The 27,392-nt window shown below is 42.1% G+C and overlaps 1 protein-coding gene across 1 annotated transcript; it reads left to right on the top strand.

Annotated features, from left to right (window-relative positions):
- LOC122925698 (gonadotropin-releasing hormone II receptor-like) lies at nucleotides 1-26,010 on the top strand. The gene is made up of 3 exons (XM_044277043.1): nucleotides 1-537; nucleotides 14,255-14,459; nucleotides 25,535-26,010. Exons 1-3 carry the CDS (start codon nucleotides 1-3, stop codon nucleotides 26,008-26,010), a joined length of 1,218 nt encoding a protein of 405 aa, XP_044132978.1.
- The last annotated feature ends 1,382 nt before the right edge of the window (nucleotides 26,011-27,392 follow it).

Raw genomic sequence — 27,392 nt, 5'->3', positions numbered from 1 at the left:
ATGAACATCACAAAGGAAGCTGGCAGCAGAAGCTGTATCAGTGGACCATGGCTCAGCAACTCATGTGATATGAACACATCCTCCCCTAATGGAACTCATACTCACCTCCAGCTCCCCACCTTCACTCCAGCTGCCAAGGCCCGAGTCATCATCACCTTCGTTATTTTCACTCTCTCGGCCTCCTGCAACTTGGCTGCTCTATGGGCAGCTGCCAGAACCAGCAGAAAGAAGAGGTCACACGTCCGAATCTTGATCCTTAACCTGACCACCGCAGATCTCCTAGTTACATTTATTGTCATGCCTCTGGATGCCATTTGGAATATCACTGTGCAGTGGCAGGCAGGAGACATAGTCTGCAGAATCCTCATGTTTCTCAAGCTCCTGTCCATGTATTCTTGTGCTTTTGTGACTGTGGTGATCAGTGTTGACCGTCAGTCTGCCATCCTCAACCCGCTAGCCATAAATGATGCCAAGAAGAAGAACAAGATAATGTTATCCGCCGCTTGGCTAATGAGCATCCTACTATCATTACCGCAGGTATGAACCTCTGCCATTTTATTTAATGATCATCAAAGTAACCGAAAGCATGCTTGCTTATAGGCCCTGGATAAATGGTGGTAGGGGCCACACTATAGTACTTGTACAGTACAGTAGGTTGTGTCAGCTCTCAGATAGGGGGGTTTTAGTAATGATTGAAGTCACCATTAAATAATTCTGGATCATCTTTTATTTTAAACCCTGGTTGTTCATTTTCTATTGTGCCTGAAGGTGTATAAATACATTGATGACTGGGTTCCCATTCCCCTTGCCAATGGGTCGTGGGTGTCTAACGGTGCCCAGGCAGTGGTCAGAGTGTCAGTCTGTAGAGGGACACACGCTAAACGGAAAATGTAAAACCCAGTTGTCACTATATTTATGCTCCTCCAGGAATGAATGCTCTAGGGCAAAGGTCTAAGAAAGTTCTCCAGAATTCTTATTAAGGCTACTTTCACACTTGCGCTTGATCGGATCCGTTCTGAATGTGCCATCCACAGATCACCCCCTCTGAAGATTTTGTAGTAGGAGGCTGGAAGGCCGTCAGGTCCAGGTCTTTTTCCTTGGGGCATCTGGGATAAGGCTGAGGAAAGCTCATCTATAGTGAAAGGAACCGCTAGCGAGCGTTTTTGGGGTTCGGAGAGTAAAGGGGGGGCAGTCGAATCGAGGAACGCAGAGACAAGAGAGGAATGAGAATCGGGGGAAGGGGAAGAAGGGAGATTATATAGCGATTCATAAAAGTCCCTAAATTTCTTGGCAATTTGGGAAGACGCAAAAATGGGGGTACCATTGGGAGAGGAAAGTTGGTGTAGGTAGTTTTCCGCCCTTCTGGTTTTAATTCTGTTCACCAGAAATGTAGTTGCTTTGCCCCCATGCGCGAAGAACTTGTGTTGCGAGTTAAGGTAGTATTTGGCAGATTTAGTTTGCAGTAGAGCTTTCAGTTCAGCTCTCGCTTTAGAAAGGAGGTGGGGTTCGGATAAGAAGCGTTTGTGAAGCGACTCCAACTTTTTTATCTTGGAGAGGAGAATTTCAATGTTTCTCTCTCTGAGTTTTTTCAAGTGTGATCCTATACTGATAAGTTCACCCCTTATGAAGGGTTTGTGTGCATCCCAAAGAATCTGGGGTGAGAGGGAAGGGAGGGCATTCAATACAAAATATTCATCCAATAATAAATCTACTTTTCTGATCGTTTCGGGGTCACCTAAAATGGATTCATTGAGGCGCCAATTAAAACAGGTAGGTTTATGCGCAGGGGAAAGTACCGTGAGGAAAACTGGGGCATGGTCTGAGATGTGGATGGAACCTATTTTAGCTTCAGGACAGAGCTGGAGATGCTCTTTGGAGATGAAGATATAATCAATGTGGTGGTAAGTATTATAAACATGTGAGAAGAAAGTATAATCTGGTGTATCTGGGTATAGTGTGCGCCAGACATCCACCAGATGGAGGTTCCAGAAAATGTCACTAATGAACTTCAGAGAACGTACTGAGTGGGTTGACTTATGTGAAGATGAGTCGATTTGGGGGTTGATAGCAATGTTAAGATCTCCTTCCACAATAACTATGCCTTCCTTAAAAGAGGCAACAATCTGAGAGATCTCAGTGGAGGGGGCGCCATAATGATCTGGGGTGCTTTTTCCTTCAGTGGAACAATGGAGCCTCAGGAAGTGCAGGGGCGTCAAACGGCCGCTAGCTATGTCCAGATGTTGCAGAGAGCATTCCTCATGACTGAGGGCCCTCGTCTGTGTGGTAACGACTGGGTTTTTCAACAGGACAACGCTACAGTACATAATGCCTGCAGGACAAGAGACTTCTTCCAGGAGAATAACATCACTCTTTTGGCCCATCCTGCGTGTTCCCCTGATCTAAATCCAATTGAGAACCTTTGGGGATGGATGGCAAGGGAAGTCTACAAAAATGGACAACAGTTCCAGACAGTAGATGGCCTTCATGCAGCCGTCTTCACCACTTGGAGAAATGATCCCACTCACCTCATGGAAACGCTTGCATCAATTTTTTGAGTGATAAATAATAGCGGCGGAGCTACTCATTACTGAGTTCATGTTTGAAAGTTGGATTTCTGTTTTGGGGGGGTTTAGTTTTTTTTGGAGGTGTGGTCCTAAACTTTTGATCAGCTGAAAAACAGCCCCTTTCAGTTTATTTGTTGTTTTCATTAAATTGAATGCTCAAAAAATGTTTTGTCTCACTCTCATTTCTTCTTGTTGCATGTTGAATCTCTACTTAGAACCTTGTTAAGATCCAGCCATGCTAAATATGATTTTTTGCCATTTTTCAAGTGGTCTTAAACTTTTGATCAGGACTGTGTATATATATATATATATATATATATACATATATATATATATAGAGAAAAGATCCATAAAGAGATTCAGGCAGCACTCCCTTTAGTGCATATAATAATGCAGGTGCACGCGGTGGTCCCTCGATATGGGACAAAATTAGTAGAGAAGGAAAGTCCGCAGCACTCCTTTAAGTAAAAAAGTGAAATTTATTCACACATGTCAGACAACGTTTCGGTCCTCTCACAGGACCATTTTCAAGTCAAGTGAACAAAAAAGTGCATAGTGCAAAAATAAATACAGCTCTACAGCATGACACAATCCATTATCAGCCAATGGAGTACTAGTGCACTCCCATTCATGGGTGGACTACAATTCATATAATTAACTCCATATATTGCCGTGCATATCAACTTCAGTAGCAGTACATCGGTGATACATTCAATAGTAATTCATCATAATATGTGTACATAAAGTGTATATAATAAAGTGAACCGTGCAGTTTTAAAAAATTGTTGATATATATATATATATATATACAGTACAGACCAAAAGTTTGGACACACCTTCTCATTCAAAGAGTTTTCTTTATTTTCATGACTATGAAAATTGTAGATTCACACTGAAGGGATCAAAACTATGAATTAACACATGTGGAATTATATACATAACAAAAAAGTGTGAAACAACTGAAAATATGTCATATTCTAGGTTCTTCAAAGTAGCCACCTTTTGCTTTGATTACTGCTTTGCACACTCTTGGCATTCTCTTGATGAGCTTCAAGAGGTAGTCACCTGAAATGGTTTTCACTTCACAGGTGTGCCCTGTCAGATTTAATAAGTGGGATTTCTTGCCTTATAAATGGGGTTGGGACCATCAGTTGCGTTGTGGAGAAGTCAGGTGGATACACAGCTGATAGTCCTACTGAATAGACTGTTACAATTTGTATTATGGCAAGAAAAAAGCAGCTAAGTAAAGAAAAACGAGTGGCCATCATTACTTTAAGAAATGAAGGTTAGTCAGTCCGAAAAATTGGGAAAACTTTGAAAGTGTCCCCATGTGCAGTCACAAAAACCATCAAGCGCTACAAAGAAACTGGCTGATATGCGGACCGCCCCAGGAAAGGAAGACCAAGAGTCACCTCTGCTGCGGAGGATAAGTTCATCCGAGTCACCAGCCTCAGAAATCGCAGGTTAACAGCAGCTCAGATTAGAGACCAGGTCAATGCCACACGGAGTTCTAGCAGCAGTCACATCTCTAGAACAACTGTTAAGAGGAGACTGTGTGAATCAGGCCTTCATGGTAGAATATCTGCCAGGAAACCACTGCTAAGGACAGGCAACAAGCAGAAGAGACTTGTTTGAGCTAAAGAACACAAGGAATGGACATTAGACCAGTGGAAATCTGTTCTTTGGTCTGATGAGTCCAAATTTGAGATCTTTGGTTCCAACCACCGTGTCTTTGTGCAACGCAGAAAAGGTGAATGGATGGACTCTACATGCCTGGTTCCCACCGTGAAGCATGGAGGAGGAGGTGTGATGGTGTGGGGGTGCTTTGCTGGTGACACTGTTGGGGATTTATTCAAAATTGAAGGCATACTGAACCAGCATGGGTACCACAGCATCTTGCAGCGGCATGCTATTACATCCGGTTTGCGTTTAGTTGGACCATCATTTATTTTTCAACAGGACAATGACCCCAAACACACCTCCAGGCTGTGTAAGGGCTATTTGACCATGAAGGAGAGTGATGGGGTGCTGCGCCAGGTGACCTGGCCTCCAGTCACCGGACCTGAACCCAATCGAGATGGTTTGGGGTGAGCTGGACCGCAGAGTGAAGGCAAAAGGGCCAACAAGTGCTAAGCATCTCTGGGAACTCCTTCAAGACTGTTGGAAGACCATTTCAGGTGACTACCTCTTGAAGCTCATCAAGAGAATGCCAAGAATGTGCAAAGCAGTAATCAAAGCAAAAGGTGACTACTTTGAAGAACCTAGAATATGACATATTTTCAGTTGTTTCACACTTCTTTGTTATGTATATAATTCCACGTGTTAATTCATAGTTTTGATGCCTTCAGTGTGAATCTACAATTTTCATAGTCATGAAAATAAAGAAAACTCTTTGAATGAGAAGGTGTGTCCAAACTTTTGGTCTGTACTGTATATATATATATTTATAACTTAAAGAAAGATTTGTACACACATACTGTACATGTTATGCATGATTTGCTATAACAGGGTCCTTTCTTCCTCTGTACCAGTCTGTCACTCAGTCATTTTATGAGTCGTTTGTGTAATCTTATGTACTGAAACCCTTTTTCTGATGTGCAGAGCTCTGGAATTAATGGCTGAAATTATAATGAAAATATAGTTTTTGAAGACGATCTGTCATCTCTTCTGACATGTATTTACATTACAGTTGTGTTCAAAATAATAGCAGTCAGACATCACTAACCTGATCAATCACTGTTTTTGGTAGAAATTATATTTCTGCATGGAAAATAATTTACTAGCAGGTGTAATAGAGTAATAGAAATCCAACAGACCCAACAGTCATGCCATGCATTCTGCTGATTCTGTGTAAGGGGCATGTTCAAAATAATAGCAGTGGGGAGTTCAATGAGTGAGGTCATTCATTCTGTGAAATACAACTGGCAATTACTGCCCTTATTTAAGGAAGGACGGCAGCAAATGTACATGCTGGTTACAGTGCATTTCTCTCTGAAATTCGGAGGAAAATGGGTCGTTCCAGACATTGTTCAGAGAAACAGCGTACCTTGATTAAAAAGTTGATTGGAGAGGGGAAAACATATAAAGAAGTGCAGAAAATGATAGGCTGCTCAGCTTAAATGATCTTAAATGCTTTAAAATGGCAACCAAAACCTGAAAGACATGGAAGAAAGTGAAAATCTACCATTTGAATCGATAGAAGAATAGCCAAAATGGCAAGGACTCAGCCAGCAATCAGCTCCAGGAAGATAAAAGAAGGTCTAAAGTTACCTGTGAGTACTGTTGCAATTAGAAGACGCCTATGTGAAGCTAAGCTTTCTGCAAGATGCCCCCGCAAAGTCCCACTGTTGAAAAAAAGACATGTGCTGAAGAGGTTACAATTTGCCAAAGAGCACATTGACTGGCCTAAAGAGAAATGGCGCAATATTTTGTGCACTGATGAAAGTAAGATTGTTCTTTTGGGGTCTAGTGGCCGGAGACAGTTTGTCAGATGACCCCCAAACACTTAATTCACAGTACACTGTGAAGACAGTAATATATGGTGGCGCAAGCATCATGATATGGTGATGTTTCTCATACTACGGTGTTGGGCCTATTTATCGCATACTAGGGATCATGGATCATGAAGAATACTTGAAGAGGTCATGCTGCCTTATGCTGAAGAGGAAATGCCCTTGAAATGGGTGTTCCAACAAGACAACGACCCCAAACACACCAGTAAACGTGCAACATCTTGGTTCTAGACCAACAAGATTGACGTTATGGAGTGGCCAGCCCAATCCCTGGATCTTAATCCAATAGAAAACTTGTGGGGTGACATCAAAAACGCAGTTTCTTAAGCAAAACCAAGAAATAGAGAAGAACTGTGGAATGTAGCCCAATCATCCTGGGCTGGAATACCTGTCACAGGTGCCAGAAGTTGGTTGACTCCATGCAACACAGATGTACAGCAGTTCTCAGAAACAGCGGTTATACAACTAAATATTAGTTAAGTGATTCAAAGGAAAGCAAAATCTTCAAACATTTTTCAGTTTATATAGTAAATGTTTGAGTTTGTAGAGAAGATATTCCCTTTTCTTCAATTTGCTTAGAGGAACAACACAAATTTGATATCTTTTTCTTCATGTTTTGATTTGGGAAAAAAAATGTGCAGTGTTCCCAATGCATTTGTGTGTATATGGAAATAAAGCTATTAGAAGGATTTTGAGCTTTATTCACTTTTTTAAACACACTGCTATTATTTTGAACACAACTGTAAATACTTGTAGCCCTCATAGAAAAAAACACTTATGAAGCATTTGTATTCCATTCCTGTGTAATTCCGCTTGCAGATTTATGAATACAATGACAGCTGAGTCTTACAGTTCTCCTTGTAAGGCCTCCTGCACACGACCGTATGGTTTTAAACGTATCTGTTTTTCCGTTTTTTTTTTGCTTCAATCGTGTTTCCGTTTCGCTTCCGTTCTGTTTTGCCGTTTGGTTTTGCAGATCGCAAATGGAAACGGAAGCATGCAGTAATGTTTAAACAGTAAGTACATAGAAAAATTGGTCTGGGCATAAAATTTTCAATAGAAAAATGGATCGGATACGGAAGACATACGGATGCATTCAATTTTTTTTTGCGGACCCATTGACTTTAATAGAGCCACGGAACTTGATTTGTGGGCAATAATAGGACATGTTCTATGTATTCTATATATTTAAGACTTATTTCAGTGTATTGAAAAAAAAATATTCAGAAATAATATATATTATTTAAATCAGCTTTTTATAATAAAGCTTTTTCTTTGCAAATTCTGCATTTAATGTGTTGTTTTTTGGTTTTTGCAAGGGGATATATGTGACTAACCTAATGAAAGAAATGTTAAAATATTCTAGTTTCCCCCTTGCCACTTGAGCATACACAATAGTCTGACATTTCCAGTCCGTCTGCAGCTCACTTCTCAGCTTTGCTGTGTAGACTGGAAAGTGTCAGTTGATGGTGGGGCATTTAATGACAGATCTGTAGTACCTAGAGGAGGCCTAGATAAAGCAGGATAGTAACACTATACACACACATAGGACTGGAGATTGTAATAGTCTGTGATAGGTCCCTGAACAATTAAAGAGAACAGATAACCTCTCTTGATTTGTCGGTTTTAGTAGCTTCTTTAATTCCCCATGCAATTACAATTCTGGATAATCTTTCCTTATAACTCCATGTTGTGCTGTTCTTCTCTTATTCCTGCTAGAAGTATATACATAAAGGTACAGATGGGTGATGCCAGTTGACATACTGTGCAGGGACCCTCCTCCCCCAAACTGGTAACACCCTTCTGGTCCTTTGTCCATAAACTTCTAGCAAGAATAGAACAAGAATGGCAAAACATAATCATAAGAATAAATGTTCCAGAATTATAATTCATTTCAATACAATTATTTACTAAAAGGACATGTCAGGAGTGGTGACAGGTCCCCTTTAAATCCTTTTCGTTGCAGCTGCCATAAAGCATGCATACTCTGCTGTGCTGTCTATACAGGGCATCAATAAAAGAAGTGTTTGCTTCCAATATGGCCACCAAGGGAAGTTTTTAAAAATGAATAAATGCAGTAATTACAAAAAAGAACACATTATTGTTCTGTTACAGACTTACCTCTAATGAATGAACTAAAATCAAACATGTGAGACCTTTTCTGTTAATAAAACCTTTTTCAATCATTTTGAAACAAAGTAAAAATGTTTTGGGGAAGAACTGTCAGTTCATTTTACATAGGGCAGCACTCTATGATTATAGCACTGTTCTCCGATGTTTATAACCGTTATAGGAAATTATTTCATTCGTTCGTATGAAAAAGAATGGGGGTTTAAAAAAAATAAATGAGATCCCTGCTGTCATTGTATAAGGTGTGTGGGAGTCATGAATGCCTGATCAAAATGTAAAGTGGTTGTAGAGCAATCCAGGGCAGGGAACACATGATTGTCCGGGCTGCCTGCCTCTCCGCACCGCACTGGCAGTATTAGTATACAGAACCCAGAGGATTCATTATGTCCGCAGTGTTTTCTACCATTCTTCTCCAAACCATGTGTCATTCCTGTCTAAGCTCATCATATGGCTGCTTGGTGTAGATATCAATTGATTTGTGGCACGCTGTATGGAACTCTCTAAATCAACCAAGCCACCCTGGCAGATATTGAAAATCAAGTCTGTAATGGTATTTGTGAAAGGCAGCAGTTTGCTCTGCTCTATGAAATGACAAGTCAATCTAAAGTTAAAGGGGTATTCTGGTTACATGAAGTTATCCCCTATTCACATTACTCTTCTAACTCAGAAACTAATGTGCATGAGTGCATGCTCAGCCAGCTGCTCTGCTCATTGTGAGAAGCTCCACAAAATACAGGGCCTCCATTCTCATGATCAATGGGAGCCCCAGTGGTAGGACCTCAACCTATCACAAGAACAGGGACCCTGTACCCTGTGGACATGCACACAACCACTCAATTCATTTCTATGGGAATTTTGGAGACAGCAGAGTAGAGGGCTTGGCTATCACCTTAACTCCCATAGAAATTAATGGTGTGGCTGAGCGCATGCCCAACTTGCCACTCTGTTTATTTCAGGCGGCTCCACGAGGTATAGGGTCCCCGTTTTCATGGTGGGGGGGGGGGGGGTCTCAGTGGTAGGACCTTCGGATAGGGGATGTCTTCATATACTGTAACCAAAATACCCCTTTAAAGCTGTAGATGTAAGTAGAAGTTAACAGAGATAACAGAGGAGCTTTACAAGTGTTTAGCAAATCTGCAGGAATAATTGAGGAACAGCACGACATAGTCATAAGAATATATACTCCAGAATTGTCATTACATGGGATATGTACTGTACTGTATGTACTAAATCAGACATGTCAGGAGAGGTGGCAGGTCCTATGTGAAATGCAAAGAAGAATCCCAGCAGTCGTGTCTTCTCAATCAATTGAATATTTTTATTTCAACAAAGAAATGTCCACAATCCTGGACGCGTTTCGGCTAGCATGCCTTCATCAACAGGTACAGATATACATAATGATCTAGTTTATATAAGAGAATATACTCCTCCCCTTATGGAAACCTCACCTACTCCCATTATCCACACAGATGATGGGAGGGGTCCATAATTAACGAAGAAACACCCATCATTAACACTTTAAATGGGTCTGTGTCTCAGACTAAATTTCACAATAACATATATATATAAAGAAACAATTCAAAACGTATGCATATATAGATACTTTTATGCCATATATTGCCAGGTATTTGATCCCTCACCGAATATTAGAAGTCTGAAAAAATAAAAGTAAATATAAAAATGTAAGTATAATATTAACTTACTAAATATGCATAATCTCATAATCCCTATTGAGGCCTCTGGGATATAAGGTATCCAATGTATGGATCCAATATGCCTCTCTGCGCAACAGCAACTTCTTCAGATCACCTCCTCTCCTAGGTCTTTTGACCTGTTCCAGTATTTGAAACCTCAACTGTGCTATCCCATGTTTGCACTGTTCAAAATGAAATGGGATAGGTAACAATAAGTTTTTAGTACGGATAGTGGATTTATGTTTCCCAATGCGATCCCTAATCGTCTGTGTAGTCTCCCCAATATATAATAAGCCACAAGGGCATTTTATCAAATATATCACATTAGTGGATTCACATGTGAAAAAACCTTCAATCGAAAAAGGGCGTCCACTGTGGGGATGAAAAAATTTAGAACCTCTGATAATATGGGAACATTGGGAACAGTGCAAACATCGGAACGTGCCCTTACGTTGTGTCGCTAATACTGATTGTTTCAGAGTCTTTTTTATACTCCCAATATCTGAATGTACCAATTTATCCCTGTAACTAGAGTTCTTCTTGTTACATATCAATGGTAAATTTTTAAACTCATCAATAGTAGGATAAGCCTTCTGCAACAGAGGCCAATGTTTCCGAATAATATTGTCCAATCTCTGGTTAAAGGGATGAAATTTATGTACTAATGCTACTCTGAATGATACATCTCTAAATGGTTTATCAGATTCAGTGAGTTTCATTTGTGTTTGATTCAGGATAGAACGGGGGTAACCCCTTTGTTCAAACCACTGAGTCATCTCATTCATCCTGACATGTTGCATGTCAGGATCAGATACAATGCGCTGCACTCGCTGATACTGAGATTTAGGGATAGCTTTTTTCAATGCTGGTGGATGAGAGCTTGTGAAATGGAGAATGCTGTTCCTATCCGTATCCTTCCTGAATAAATCTGTCGATAATCTACCATGTTGATCCTTTATCACCAACGTGTCCAGAAAGCTCACTTTTTCACTATCCTGAACCAATGTAAATTTCAAACCCTCATATGCATGGTTAAGGTGGTCAAGGAAGGTCAAAAGGGTCTCATGTGGCCCCGCCCATATGCAAAAAATGTGGTCAATAAATCTTTTCCAAATAAGGATATTATTAGAAAACCATGCGGTATTATATATTTTTAATTCCTCAAATTGCGACATATATGCATTTGCATAGGGCGGGGCCACATTCGACCCCATCGCGGTTCCCCGCCTCTGTAGGAAGAAGTCATCTTCAAACATAAAATAGTTTTCATATAGTACCAATTTCAATAACTGTAACAAAAATTCCTGTTCATCAGTAGTGTAATGACTTCCACCTAATAATGATCTCACTGCTTCAACACCAGTAGCGTGATCTATAGAGGTGTACAGACTTACCACGTCTATAGTCACTAAGAGACTATCAGGTGGAACTGTTTCCAATTCGGCTATTGTGTTGAGAAAATGCTGTGTATCAGATAGAAATGATCTTGTATCTTTAATCAAAGGAGTCAAGGCCTTTTCCAACACAATAGCCAAAGGTGATAATATAGAGCCCACAGAGGCCACAATTGGTCGCCCTGGGGGGTCAATTAAGGTCTTATGCACTTTAGGCAAAATATAGAAAACAGGGGTAATCGGTGTATGATTAATCAAAAAAGTATGTAATTTTCCATCAATAACCCCTAGGGATAAATATTGATTAGCTATAAGCATAATTTTATCTTTAATGCGAAACACCGGATCCCCTGATAATTTCATATACGTATCTTCATCTGAAAGTTGGCGCATTACTTCTGCAACATATTTTTCCCAATCCATAAGAAGGGGCTATTGTTCTTATGGATCGGGAAAAATATGTTGCAGAAGTAATGCGCCAACTTTCAGATGAAGATACGTATATGAAATTATCAGGGGATCCGGTGTTTCGCATTAAAGATAAAATTATGCTTATAGCTAATCAATATTTATCCCTAGGGGTTATTGATGGAAAATTACATACTTTTTTGATTAATCATGCACCGATTACCCCTGTTTTCTATATTTTGCCTAAAGTGCATAAGACCTTAATTGACCCCCCAGGGCGACCAATTGTGGCCTCTGTGGGCTCTATATTATCACCTTTGGCTATTGTGTTGGAAAAGGCCTTGACTCCTTTGATTAAAGATACAAGATCATTTCTATCTGATACACAGCATTTTCTCAACACAATAGCCGAATTGGAAACAGTTCCACCTGATAGTCTCTTAGTGACTATAGACGTGGTAAGTCTGTACACCTCTATAGATCACGCTACTGGTGTTGAAGCAGTGAGATCATTATTAGGTGGAAGTCATTACACTACTGATGAACAGGAATTTTTGTTACAGTTATTGAAATTGGTACTATATGAAAACTATTTTATGTTTGAAGATGACTTCTTCCTACAGAGGCGGGGAACCGCGATGGGGTCGAATGTGGCCCCGCCCTATGCAAATGCATATATGTCGCAATTTGAGGAATTAAAAATATATAATACCGCATGGTTTTCTAATAATATCCTTATTTGGAAAAGATTTATTGACCACATTTTTTGCATATGGGCAGGGCCACATGAGACCCTTTTGACCTTCCTTGACCACCTTAACCATGCATATGAGGGTTTGAAATTTACATTGGTTCAGGATAGTGAAAAAGTGAGCTTTCTGGACACGTTGGTGATAAAGGATCAACATGGTAGATTATCGACAGATTTATTCAGGAAGGATACGGATAGGAACAGCATTCTCCATTTCACAAGCTCTCATCCACCAGCATTGAAAAAAGCTATCCCTAAATCTCAGTATCAGCGAGTGCAGCATATTGTATCTGACCCTGACATGCAACATGTCAGGATGAATGAGATGACTCAGCAGGTTTGAACAAAGGGGTTACCCCCGTTCTATCCTGAATCAAACACAAATGAAACTCACTGAATCTGATAAACCATTTAGAGATGTATCATCCAGAGTAGCATTAGTACATAAATTTCATCCCTTTAACCAGAGATTGGACAATATTATTCGGAAACATTGGCCTCTGTTGCAGAAGGCTTATCCTACTATTGATGAGTTTAAAAATTTACCATTGATATGTAACAAGAAGAACTCTAGTTACAGGGATAAATTGGTACATTCAGATATTGGGAGTATAAAAAAGACTCTGAAACAATCAGTATTAGCGACACAACGTAAGGGCACGTTCCCATGTTTGCACTGTTCCCAATGTTCCCATATTTTCAGAGGTTCTACATTTTTTCATCCCCACAGTGGACGCCCTTTTTCGATTGAAGGTTTTTTCACATGTGAATCCACTAATGTGATATATTTGATAAAATGCCCTTGTGGCTTATTATATATTGGGGAGACTACACAGACGATTAGGGATCGCATTGGGAAACATAAATCCACTATCCGTACTAAAAACTTATTGTTACCTATCCCATTTCATTTTGAACAGTGCAAACATGGGATAGCACAGTTGAGGTTTCAAATACTGGAACAGGTCAAAAGACCTAGGAGAGGAGGTGATCTGAAGAAGTTGCTGTTGCGCAGAGAGGCATATTGGATCCATACATTGGATACCTTATATCCCAGAGGCCTCAATAGGGATTATGAGATTATGCATATTTAGTAAGTTAATATTATACTTACATTTTTATATTTACTTTTATTTTTTCAGACTTCTAATATTCGGTGAGGGATCAAATACCTGGCAATATATGGCATAAAAGTATCTATATATGCATACGTTTTGAATTGTTTCTTTATATATATATGTTATTGTGAAATTTAGTCTGAGACACAGACCCATTTAAAGTGTTAATGATGGGTGTTTCTTTGTTAATTATGGACCCCTCCCATCATCTGTATGGATAATGGGAGTAGGTGAGGTTTCCATAAGGGGAGGAGTATATTCTCTTATATAAACTAGATCATTATGTATATCTGTACCTGTTGATGAAGGCATGCTAGCCGAAACGCGTCCAGGATTGTGGACATTTCTTTGTTGAAATAAAAATATTCAATTGATTGAGAAGACACGACTGCTGGGATTCTTCTTTGAATATTCGTGGATTTTTTCCTATCCCGTGCAACGTGCAAAATTGAGTGAGTGCCGACTATTTTCTCCTATGTGAAATGCATTCAGTTCTTCCTAGACAGGGGATATACCTAGGTCTCTGCCTTGCCACCTACCCTTTGTCTCAACCCAACATTGAGTGTTTTTGCTGTAAAGGTTTCTTCTTTTCTTTTGGTCTTCTTGTCTTTTGGAGCTCTTTTTCCAGTAGGTTTGTATTACAGATAAAACAAGTCATTTGTCACTTTCCCTTTTACCTTCAGCTCTTTCTGTTTCATACTGTAACAATCACTGAACCACAGAACTTCACGCAGTGCACCACCAGAGGTAGTTTCCAGGAGCACTGGCAGGAAACCACCTACAACATGGTGAGCTTTGTGTGTCTCTTCCTGCTTCCTCTTCTGATCATGATATCCTGTTACTCAAGAATTCTACTGGAGATCTCCAAGCGCATGAGCAAGGAAACACGTGAGTACTATGCTTAGAGGAGAACATTAACGTTATAAGCTAAAATGTATGACGTTTCTTCATTATTTCCTATTTACAGATCTTGAGGCCCTTGAGATTTAAATTTATTCTGTTTGCTCTGGTTCTAGCTAAATTAAAGGGGTTTCAGCATCTATCCGTATCCACAGAGCACTGCCAATTGTGAGAACAACAGCCCCCAAACTCTTGTTCCACCTGGTATGAAGTGGAGGTGGAATCAAGAGTTGGCCATGCATGTGTGCAATTGTTCACATTCAGTTCTATAACAGTTACGGAAACAGCTGAAACTACTGTGACCATTCTCCTGTGTATATGCCATACATGTCTATAGTGGGAAAACCACAATGGCATTAAAAAAAAAAAAATAAAAAAAAAAAAAATCTCTCAATGTTTCAGAATGCAGATATCGCATTGCAGAAACCTCATGCCTCAACCCGTCAATTTTCTATCTATACATGCCCCTGACCCATTTTGATGCTCCTTTAGTGTTTCCACATAGTAAGATACCACTTTAGTGCCCCCAACAGAGTATGATGCCCCACAGTGCCTCCCCACACAGAATGATGCCCCCAAGTGCCCCCCACACATTACGGTGACTGAAAGTGCCACCCTTACCATAGAATGTTCCTATAAGTGCCCCAAATACAGCAGAATTATCCCTTTGTGTTCACCACACAGTATGCTGCCTCCTTAAGTAACCCCAACACAGTGTCATGGCCCCATACTTGCTCCCCCACCATATGATGTACCCTTAAATGGTCCCTACACAAAGTAATGCTCCTTAAGTGCCCGCACACAGTATTATGCTGACTTAAGTCCGCCACACAGAGTGATGTCCCTCTATTACCTCCAGACCAGGGGCATTGCTAGGGTCTCAAAAGATCAATCCCGAATAAATATTGCCCAATTCGTGAAGTCAACCAATCTCCCCCCTCCCCCCCCCCCCCCCCCCTGCAAACACTAGCACTGAAGACATTTTACTGTACTTGCTATACAGCTATACATCAGCACGTACCTTTTATATCCAGTGCCTCCCAGGTGACATCTCCTCTGATGTAGATCTTCCCTGTCATCATTCTTCTCCATTCGGTCCGGACAACTTCTCTCAGCCGCGCCTCGTCTCTGCAGAGTGTGTAACACAGACATGTTAGCTTCCTCACTTTTCTCTACCCCCAAATACTATCCTGAAGAAAAATGAGTGCCCCCATAGTAATAGTACTCCTCATAGTCTCACCAATAGTAATTTCCTTCTAGAATGCCCTCATTAGTAATACTGCCCCCAACAGTGATAGTGCCTCCATTAGTAGAAGAGCCCTCTGGTATTAATAATGTCCTTACAGAGCCTTTAGTAGAAATAAGGCCCCCTATTGTTATCCCAGTGGTAACAAAGCTCTCTACAGACCCCTCAGTAGTAATAAGGCCCACCATAATGCTCTTAATAGAAATAATGTGGATCTATAGGTCCCTCCTATAGAGCCCCCAGTAGTAATAAGAACGCTTAATGTCCCCTGGATTTAAAATGTCCGCATAGTGCCCCCAGTATTTATAATACCCCCTACTGTTATAATGCTCAACCTGAAGTGCCCAAGTATTTATAATGCCCTCCGCAGTGCCCCCTGTAGTTATATTCCTCCGTTTACTGTCCTCAGAAATTGTAATTCCTCAGCCCCACCACCATACAGTCCCATGTAAATAATATTATTTCCCTCCTTCGCCATAGAGTCCCATGTAAATACCATCACACCATCTCTCCAGCCCCTTCCAATATACAGTCCCATGTAAATAACATCCCTCTCTATCTACAGCCCCCTCCAAAATAAAGTCCCACGTAAATAATATCACCCCCTCCCCAGCCACCTTCAACAAACAGTCCCATTTAAATAACATCACTCCACCCCACTGTCCCATGTAAATAGCTTCAGCCCTAACATACAGTCCCAGTTAAATAACTACAACTCCCAACATTGCTCTGCCTCTAACAGTAATCTACCCCTTCACTTACCTCACCACAGCTTCTTCCCAGGACTTCTCTTCACTGCTGAGCCGTCCTCTCCTGCACTCGTCACATGATGGTGACATCATCACAGGTCCTTTTCAGCTAATGCATTTAGAACTGATCACATGGACTGTGATGACATGATCCATCAAAGGTCCTTCAGCTCTTGCAAGGCATTAGATTCAATTGTATTGCCGTCCTGAGGATGGCAATACAGTTGGATCTATCTGGCAGGCAGTACATTCGGGGCCTGGGACAAAACATCAGGGGCCCAGGCCCTGAATGTTTTAACCTAGCAATGCCCCTGCTCCAGACTGAATACTCACCTACTCCACGTTCCCGTGGTGTGTGCTGTCTGTGGTTTAGTGCTGCAGGCGCAATGATGTCACTGCATCTTGCCTACCTATGCTGGACTATTGATGGCAGGGGAATGGTGGAGCAGAGAGCTGACATAGATACATGTGAGGACACAGATACAGTTGAGGACACAGATACAGTTGAAGTTAAGACAAACAGCAGCTGTCCCCGACCGTGGCACAGAGACTGAAATTCGGGACTGTCTATCTGGATGCAGGGCAGCTGCGAGGCTTGTCTAAAATATATGTTCTATTTGGGCCTCAGTGCCTAATATGATACTAAGATAGTAACATAGTTTATAAGGCTGTAAAAAAGACATGTGTCCATCCAGTTCAGTCTGTTATCCTGTTAATTGATCCAGATGTTTTAGTATTCAGAATTAAGCATCATAGAAGATAAACAAATTGGGGAAGATTTATCAAAACTCGTGTAAATGAAAACTGGCCTAGTTGCCGATAGCAACCAATCAGATTTCTCCTTTCATTTTCCAAAGGAGCTCTGATAAATGAAAGGGGGAAGCTGATTGGTTGCTATGGGCAACTAAGCCAGTTCTGCTTTACACCAGTTTTGATAAATCTTCCCTACAAGGTAACATTTATCAAAAGGAAAGCTGACTCAGATTGAGCCTTTCATTTAAAAAAGGAGTTTTGAATAATGAAAGGTGGAATCTTATTGACTGCTAGGCGCAACTAAGCCATTTTTCCTTTGCTGCAGTTTTGATAAATTTCCCCCATTATTTGTATCTTACACATGTAGATCTACATCTTCTATAATGCTTGAATAAAAAATTTTTGGCTGCGTGAAAAACACAGGATATCGCAGATTTTTTGTGTACATACTGTTGTAAAAAACAACATTTTTGGAGGCCAGTGCAGTTTCTAGGTAAAATTTCTCTCAGGGCGAGTGTCCAAAAACCCCCCCCCCCCCCCCCCCATCTGCTCGATGAAATCATATCAGAAGAGTACTTGCAACCGTCTCACCATATATATATTTATTTTATTTTATTTTTTTATGCTTAACACAAGATTTATTGAGAGCAAAACAAAATCATAAATTACTGCTTAAAGGGGTTGTCCCACTTTGCTGTTTCAATCTTACCAGCAGTAGATGTCCTGATAACTTCCTGCTTCTCAGGCAGTTGAGTGAAGGCCACGCCTCCTCATGACTCACCCTCAGAGCTCAGTCCGTGCTCGTTCATGTGGATGAGTCATCCACATGGAGCCTGCAGAGTATGTAAAGCCCCTCCCCCTGCTGGGGAATCACTCAGTGACCACTGACCAATGCTAGTGAACTAATGGAGTAACTTGTGGCTGTCCTGCATTCTAATACACTTACACATAAAACCTGTGTTACAAACCCATTCTGTGCAGCAAAAACAATAAATCACTACAGCATAAATGCATGTTAGCTAGTAGCCATATGATCTGTGCTAGATATAGATAGATATATTCACTGACTTATTACCCAGCTTTCCCGGTGTACAATATTATTACAGACTTATTACCCAGCTTTCCCGGTGTACAATATTATCACTGACTTATTACCCAGCTTTCCCGGTATCAGATATTATCACTGACTTATTACCCAGCTTTCCCGGTATCAGATATTATCACTGACTTATTACCCAGCTTTCCCGGTATCAGATATTATCACTGACTTATTACCCAGCTTTCCCGGTATCAGATATTATCACTGACTTATTACCCAGCTTTCCCGGTATCAGATATTATCACTGACTTATTACCCAGCTTTCCCGGTGTACAATATTATCACTGACTTATTACCCAGCTTTCCCGGTGTACAATATTGTACACCGGGAAAGCTGGGTAATAAGTCAGTGATAATATTGTTCACCGGGAAAGCTGGGTAATAAGTCTGTAATAATATTGTACACCGGGAAAGCTGGGTAATAAGTCAGTGATAATATCTGATACCGGGAAAGCTGGGTAATAAGTCAGTGATAATATCTGATACCGGGAAAGCTGGGTAATAAGTCTTATAGACTTATTACCCAGCTTTCCCGGTGTCTGATATTATCACTGACCTATTACCCAGCTTATATGGAACTCGGCCACATATCAGTGTATTACCCTATCTCTTCACCATTCTTTATATGACATATATTGATAATCCCCACCTCACCAATCACTGAGAATGTACCAGCGCATACCTAGCTCTGCTACATATCCATTTTATGTCAGTCCTACACCTGTACTATCTCTCCACCATTCTTTATATGCCATATATTGATAATCCCCACCTCACCAATCACTGAGAATGTACCAGCGCATACCTAGCTCTGCTACATATCCATTTTATGTCAGTCCTACACCTGTACTATCTCTCCACCATTCTTTATATGCCATATATTGATAATCCCCACCTCACCAATCACTGAGAATGTACCAGCGCATACCTAGCTCTGCTACATATCCATTTTATGTCAGTCCTACACCTGTACTATCTCTCCACCATACTTTATATGCCATATATTGATAATCCCCACCTCACCAATCACTGAGAATGTACCAGCGCATACCTAGCTCTGCTACATATCCATTTTATGTCAGTCCTACACCTGTACTATCTCTCCACCATTCTTTATATGCCATATATTGATAATCCCCACCTCACCAATCACTGAGAATGTACCAGCGCATACCTAGCTCTGCTACATATCCCTGTTATCTCAGTCCTACACCTGTACTATCTCTCCACCATTCTTTATATGCCATATATTGATAATCCCCACCTCACCAATCACTGAGAATGTACCAGCGCATACCTAGCTCTGCTACATATCCATTTTATGTCAGTCCTACACCTGTACTATCTCTCCACCATTCTTTATATGCCATATATTGATAATCCCCACCTCACCAATCACTGAGAATGTACCAGCGCATACCTAGCTCTGCTACATATCCCTGTTATCTCAGTCCTACACCTGTAATATCTCTCCACCATTCTTTATATGACATATATTGATAATCCCCACCTCACCGATCACTGAGAATGTACCTGCGCATACCTAGCTCTGCTACATATCCCTGTTATCTCAGTCCTACACCTGTAATATCTCTCCACCATTCTTTATATGACATATATTGATAATCCCCACCTCACCGATCACTGAGAATGTACCTGCGCATACCTAGCTCTGCTACATATCCCTGTTATCTCAGTCCTACACCTGTAATATCTCTCCACCATTCTTTATATGACATATATTGATAATCCCCACCTCTTCGATCACTGAGAATGTACCAGCGCATACCTAGCTCTGCTACATATCCCTGTTATCCCTGCTGTCCATAGATATAATATAGTTGCCCCCAGTCTGCATAAAATTCATATAGTTGCCCCCAGTGTCCATTCATATAATATAGTTGCCCCCAGTGTCCATAGATATAATATAGTTGCCCCCAGTCTGCATAAAATTCATATAGTTGCCCCCAGTGTCCATACATATAATATAGTTGCCCCCAGTCTGCATAAAATTCATATAGTTGCCCCCAGTGTCCATTCATATAATATAGTTGCCCCCAGTCTGCATAAAATTCATATAGTTGCCCCCAGTGTCCATACATAGCATAGAGTTGCCCCCAGGTGTCCATACATAGCATAGAGTTGCCCCCAGGTGTCCATACATAGCATAGAGTTGCCCCCAGGTGTCCATATATAGCATAGAGTTGCCCCCAGGTGTCCATACATAGCATAGAGTTGCCCCCAGGTGTCCATACATAGCATACAGTTGCCCCCAGGTGTCCATATATAGCATAGAGTTGCCCCCAGGTGTCCATAGATAGCATAGAGTTGCCCCCAGGTGTCCATATATAGCATAGAGTTGCCCCCAGGTGTCCATACATAGCATAGAGTTGCCCCCAGGTGTCCATACATAGCATAGAGTTGCCCCCAGGTGTCCATACATAGCATAGAGTTGCCCCCAGGTGTCCATATATAGCATAGAGTTGCCCCCAGGTGTCCATACATAGCATAGAGTTGCCCCCAGGTGTCCATACATAGCATACAGTTGCCCCCAGGTGTCCATATATAGCATAGAGTTGCCCCCAGGTGTCCATAGATAGCATAGAGTTGCCCCCAGGTGTCCATACATAGCATACAGTTGCCCCCAGGTGTCTATATATAGCATAGAGTTGCCCCCAGGTGTCCATAGATAGCATAGAGTTGCCCCCAGGTGTCCATACATAGCATACAGTTGCCCCCAGGTGTCCATACATAGCATACAGTTGCCCCCAGGTGTCCATATATAGCATAGAGTTGCCCCCAGGTGTCCATACATAGCATAGAGTTGCCCCCAGGTGTCCATACATAGCATAGAGTTGCCCCCAGGTGTCCATACATAGCATAGAGTTGCCCCCAGGTGTCCATATATAGCATAGAGTTGCCCCCAGGTGTCCATATATAGCATATAGTTGCCCCCCAGGTGTTGCCCAGTATTCAATAATCGTTGGTGGATTAGTGGGCCAGTAGATATTATACTTACCTTTTAGGAAATAGTATCCCGTTCCTCTGACGTCCGTCCGCTCACTCCGCTGACTCGCCCGAACTGTTCGGATGCCCACGCATGCGCAGCTCTATCTCAGACGCGCTGGATATACTGCGCATGCGCGGACGTGCGCGTTCTCGTAATACTGAAGAGGCTGGCCGATGAATGTCTTCGGCTGTGGTGCGCAGGCGCGGCATATGGATGCGGCCGGCGAGATGAGGCCGTATCCATGGGAGACAATAATAAACAAAGGGTTCTCATAGAACCTTTTTTAGGACGAATGCGAACTTTTTGAAAATGACATATATAGGAGGATATGTTCAGTGGGGGGAAATGAATTAGTTAAACCCTATTTAATGAAGTGGGACAACCCCTTTAAACTGCTAAAAGTCGCAGACAGAGTGGTACAGGAGAACTGCAGTATAAAGGAAGGCAATACCCTTAGAAGAGTAGTCATGAAATACAATCATCAATAATGTGCAAAACCAAAAAACTCATGTTAGCATTTAATAACTAACTAAAACCCAATCACAGCAGGTCTCAACTGGCACATGCAAGTAAATATACAAAAAACAAGTAACATATAAAACCAGATTCAAAGCATAGATGGCAAGGCGGATTACTGTATACTGTACATAAAATGTATGGAGGTTACACCATGCCGGACAATATAACCTCTGTGTCATGCTGTACAATAAACAGTATAACCCCTACACAGTGTAGAGGTGTACTGTATATTGTGGGGCACAGTGTAGGCTATATGTGTATAACATAAACATACTCCACATGAAAACTTACAATTACTTTGCTTGGCCCTTGGGGATCCCGGAGACCACTTCAACACTTTGGCCGCGGGCTTGGTGGAGCTGATGTTGTGATTTATCCTAATGAGAAAGATTTCATAATAAGGATTTGGAGAAGGGGCAGAGGGATAGCAGAGCAGGGAGAGGCTGGTGCTGCTACTAGGGGGTCATACCATGGGGGAGTAATAAAGCCCACCATAATGCCCCCCCTCCAGTAGAAATAATTATCCTTATAATGTGATAAACATACCCCCTTGTAATGCCCCCAGTTGAGCTAATGTTCCCATAATGTGCCAATATAAAATACCCCTTCTTAGTGCCCCCGTAGATGACCCCATAGTGCTCCTCTCCCCTCTTCCCCATAGTACCCACCATAATGTGTCCCAGTATAAATTGCCCCTATACAGAGCCCCCCATATAAAATACCCCTTCTTTTTAGCCTCAGTAGATGCCCCTATAGTGCCACCCAATAATGTGCCAGTAAGATGTGCCCCCATAGATGCCCCCTAATCATGTGCCAGTAAGATGTGCCCCCATAGATGCCCTCCAATCATGTGCCAGTAATAAGAGCCCCCCACCATCATGTGCTAGTAGCCAGAGTGCTCCCCTATCATGTGCCAGTAGCCCCCTTATGTGCCAGTCGCCCCCCTATCAAGTGCCAGAAGTCCCCTTATGTGCCATTAGCGTCCTATCATGTGCCAGTAGCCCCCTATCATTTGCCAGTAGCCCCCCTTATGTGCCAGAAGCCCCCCTTATGTGCCAGTAGCCCCCCTATCAAGTGCCAGTAGCCCTCCTTATGTGCCAGTAGCCCCCTATCATGTGCCAGTAGCCCCCTTATGTGCCAGTAGCCCCCCTTATGTGCCAGTAGTCCCCCTTATGTGCCAGTAGCCCCCCTTATGTGCCAGTAGTCCCCCTATCATGTGCCAGTAGCCCCCCTTATGTGCCAGTAGCCCCCCTTATGTGCCAGTAGCCCCCTTATGTGCCAGTAGCCCCGCTTATGTGCCAGTAGTACCCCTATCATGTTCCAGTAGTCCTCCTATCATGTGCCAGTAGCCCCTCCTATGTGCCAGTAGCTCCCCTTATGTGCCAGTAGCCCCCCTTATGTGCCAACAGCCCCCCTTATGTGCCAACAGCCCCCCTTATGTGCCAGTAGTCCCCCTTATGTCTGTGCCAGCCCAGTTGCCCCCCTTATGTGCCGTTATTATAATTTGTACATATATATATATATATATATATATATATATAAAAAATAACTTATACTTACCTCCTCCAGGATGCAATGCAGGCCTCTTCTGGCCTGTGTCCCTCGCTGGCTCAGGCGGCGCGATGATGTCATCGCGCCGCCTGCACCGGCCTCTAATAGGCTGCCGGCCTAGTGCTGGCAGCCTATCAGAGGAGCAGGGAGGGGACACACCTCTGCCTCCCCTGCCGGCTGCCGCAGCACAGACATTTGTATCGCCTGAGGACGGCGATACAGATGACTATAGAGATGAGTGAGCGCTTCCACAATGGAAGCGCAGCGCTCATCTCCTGCTGTGCCCTGCCGGCGCGCCCCCCCCCCCCCCTTCTGACCCCAAGAAACGGCCCTGTTGCAGGCACAGAGTGATATTTTATGCTGTCTTATATTCACATATAGCATGAGATCAAAAAGAGCAATAAGAATGGACTTTGTGCAGAGATTTCATTTACCTAACAGTCTAATATTATTTTCACTCCAAGGTTTTTATTATTGGAGGGGTAAACTGCACACTTTGAAAATTTGATTGTGATTAAGTGTGTAAGATTGTCGATAGTTCACTTGCTTCACTTCTGAACAATAACTCCACTCTTGGTAAATTACATCCACTTTGACAAATTACATCTATATAAAAAGATGAACAGATTTTAGATATGTCTCTTTATTGACCTTACACTTCTGCTGCACTGATATGACAGACAACGGGGGCATAGCGCTGGGATATGTCCCCATTGTCTTATAGATGTGGATCCCACCGCTGTAACCTGCACCTATATAGAGAACGGAGCCCCCAAAGTGAAAGAGGGCGCACTGTGCTTGCGCAGCCGCCCAATATTCATTTTCTATGGGGCCGGCGAAAATAGCCAAGGGCTGGCTCAGCTATTTCCGTTGAGCCCATAGAGGTGAATGGGAGAGATAGCCGGTCATGCTCGGTGCTCTCCCATTCACGTCTAGGGGGAGCCAGCTTGGTGGGGGCCGGACCACAGTCCTCCAGCCACCACCTTGCGGGGGTCCGTTCCCGATAAATGTGCGGGTCCCAGTAGTGGGACCTGCACCTATAAGACAATGAGGGCATATCCTAGCGATATGCCCTCATTGTCTATGATGAGACAACCCCTTTAAAGCATTTGTACCTCTTCAATGAGAACTGAATCATCGCGTGCATGAACCGTGTGACATCTTTCCGTTTATAGCTCAGTCATTTGCTATACAGTTTTCTTCTGCTTTCAAAAGCAGGATCTACTTTAATTGTCATACTGAAGATCGAGATCACAGTGGGACTTGTTTCTTATTACCACACTCCAAAGTCAATGAACTTTAATTGTAACTGTTTGAAAGGTCCAGGAAGAAGTATAGGGAAGCTTTTCCTATTGAGAAAAAGATGGAACATTGATCCTTGGGAAGCAGATACAGATAAAGAGGACCTTTAATTTAAATCTTTGGCTCTCTCCCACTTGGTGCTGCTCCACTGATTCTACTGGTGGTAACTTTCATTCCTCCCATTCCCTAAATAGCAGGGCCCTTAGTTCAGGTGCCTGATATGCAAACATGGCTATGCATAACCAAAAGGGCATTCATCCGCACTCAGTGCTAAAGGGGGGTGAATGTCACAGCTCTGTCACTATCCAATCATTCCTATGAGAAAAGCAAGGAGCCCATAGACTGATCCTGCACAAGGGTGCATTGCGTAGTATAAATATTATATACCCCACAACCAAGGGCTTATATACCCCTAGAGCTCATAGTAATCAAACAGAATAGTAATGTTTTACCTAAAGGCATCGAAAAGGTGCCCAAATATAAGGAACAATTAGTAGTACCGAACAAAATAATAGGCTCCAAAATTCAAGCAGAAGAGAACCTAATCACCTGCTTCTAGGGGCCACTAAGTAAATGATGCAAATGTGTACTGTTCTAATTCACAAATAATATATAGAATGTATTAATGATATATGAGATGTCTACACAATGAGAACAGTGTTATTTAAAATGTAATTTGTGGAAATGTTAATAGATTGAGGGCCCACTCTACAAATTAATTTCACTGTTTGGTCCATATTGTCCAATTCTGACACTGCGTCCAATTACATTTGTAATATTAGGTAATAAGTATCTCAAAACTATAAGAACAAAATGTTTTTTATTTTATTCTAGTGTCTTCTAAAGAGGTTTACCTCCGACGCTCCAAGAATAACATACCCAAAGCACGGATGAGGACTCTAAAGATGAGCATAGTAATTGTTAGCTCCTTCATCATCTGCTGGACCCCTTACTATCTCCTGGGCTTGTGGTACTGGTTCTATCCTGAGACCATGGAAGAGAAGGTTTCTCAGTCCCTCACACACATTCTCTTCATCTTTGGCCTTGTCAATGCTTGTCTAGATCCCATCACTTATGGACTTTTTACAATACACTTTCGGAAAAACCTTCAGCGCTATTGTGGAAGAAGAAGGACATCAGACACTGACACAAGCTCCTCTGTTACGGGGTCATTCCGTTGCTCAATGTCATCCTTTCGTGCTAAAAAGATGATCGTTTTGAACCAGGAGATGCAAGTGTTTCAGTCTTACAATGGCTATTCAAACAACTTGGACTTGAGGACAAATGGCCTTGGCAGCAGCTGCCCCTGAGATCACTAAGGATATACTAAAACTCTGATTTACCAAAACACTTGGATGTGTGATAAACATTAATTAAATCATGCCCTACAGCATGCTACTAGTAAATAGTCTTGTAGAGAGATGGTGTCCTCTGTTCTCCCAGTAGATGCAGCCTACTTGTGAAGACAACCAGCAAAATACATTTTGTACAAATTCTGCAATTTGAAAATAGCTAAATGGTTTATGTGAAATTCATTTTAAGGTTTTGATTTTACATGTAGAGAAATGTTGACAAGAATGTTGTCAGCTGGCTTATATGTTACATTAGTAAATGTAATTTTCAAGTAAATGTATTTTCTTCTTGTATTGTTTGATGCACCAATACACATACCCAGTTGTGTTATCTGACCAGGCTGTCAATTAATTACCCCTTCATCTTAAGTCACTTTTCTGTTCTCATAGCTGTGATTCATCAAAAGCAATATGAACTTTATTTAATTAGCAGTTTTTTATGGTTTAATAAGGTCCTTCAAAACATTGAAAAAATGAATTATATAATACATATGCAGTGAGCCCCTAGGTAGCCAGTGCAGAGGATGGAAGTGGTAGTGGCCCTGATGAGATGTTGTGTTATGGTGTACTCTCTCAGACTGTTGCTTCCTGGGGATCGGTGCAGTGAAAAGGTGATTTGAGAACTAGGCCAGAAGTAACATATAAAAGTTTCTCTTTACTACAATAATAGGTACAGAGGTCAGAAGGGGACACCGCCCGGCTGTACTGTAGAGCGCTAGGCAGCCCCACTCCAACAATCTCCTGGAGGAAGCAAGATGGTATCCTACCCCCTCAGGTGAGAGGATGAGCCGTGCATGCGGTGCTGCAGATACATGTCCGATCTGGGCTCACCTGGACGTCTGGCAAGTGGCAAATTTCCACCTGCTAGCAAAGGAGACATCATTTAAATTCCCAATTCCCATAAAATATTAGGTAATAGCCCCCTCCCCTTTTCTTAGAGGCCTGGCAATCATAAAAGTTTTAAAACAATGCTAATACATACATCTGCTGTGCTGTCTGTGGACTGGACACTGAGGAGTCTCACTCCCTGTTGTGGCTGCTGCTGGCGCTCGCTCCGCCTCCTTCTTCTCTCTGCCTGTGCGGCAGCTGCGGCCTGCGTCACACTCCAGCAACCAGTCTGGTCTGCTCCGCTCTGTTAAGAGACAGGCAGCAGAGCGGAGCGCAGAGCAGCCGTGGGCCCCGCCCCCTCCTCACTCAGTCTCTTAGTCCGGACCATGGCGTGAGTGACGGTGCGGTGTGTCACGGTGTGAGTCTGACTTCATCATGCGCCTGTTCCTGTAGAATAGATAGCTGGCGGGCCGCAGCGGGCGGCGGCAAGCAAAGCAACAAAATATAATAGT

This window comes from Bufo gargarizans, chromosome 2, assembly GCF_014858855.1.
Source record: "Bufo gargarizans isolate SCDJY-AF-19 chromosome 2, ASM1485885v1, whole genome shotgun sequence".
Lineage (NCBI taxonomy): Eukaryota > Metazoa > Chordata > Amphibia > Anura > Bufonidae > Bufo > Bufo gargarizans.
Note: the sequence above shows the minus strand (reverse complement) of the source record. Positions and strands in the feature narration are given on the sequence as shown.

Bases quoted from the DNA above. Each gene is read 5' to 3' on its own strand.
- LOC122925698 (XM_044277043.1), top strand. From the start codon at position 1: ATGAACATCACAAAGGAAGCTGGCAGCAGAAGCTGTATCAGTGGACCA. The intron at 538-14,254 runs GTATGAACCTCT...TTTTACCTTCAG, and splicing joins TCCTACTATCATTACCGCAG to CTCTTTCTGTTTCATACTGT. The intron at 14,460-25,534 runs GTGAGTACTATG...ATTTTATTCTAG, and splicing joins GCGCATGAGCAAGGAAACAC to TGTCTTCTAAAGAGGTTTAC.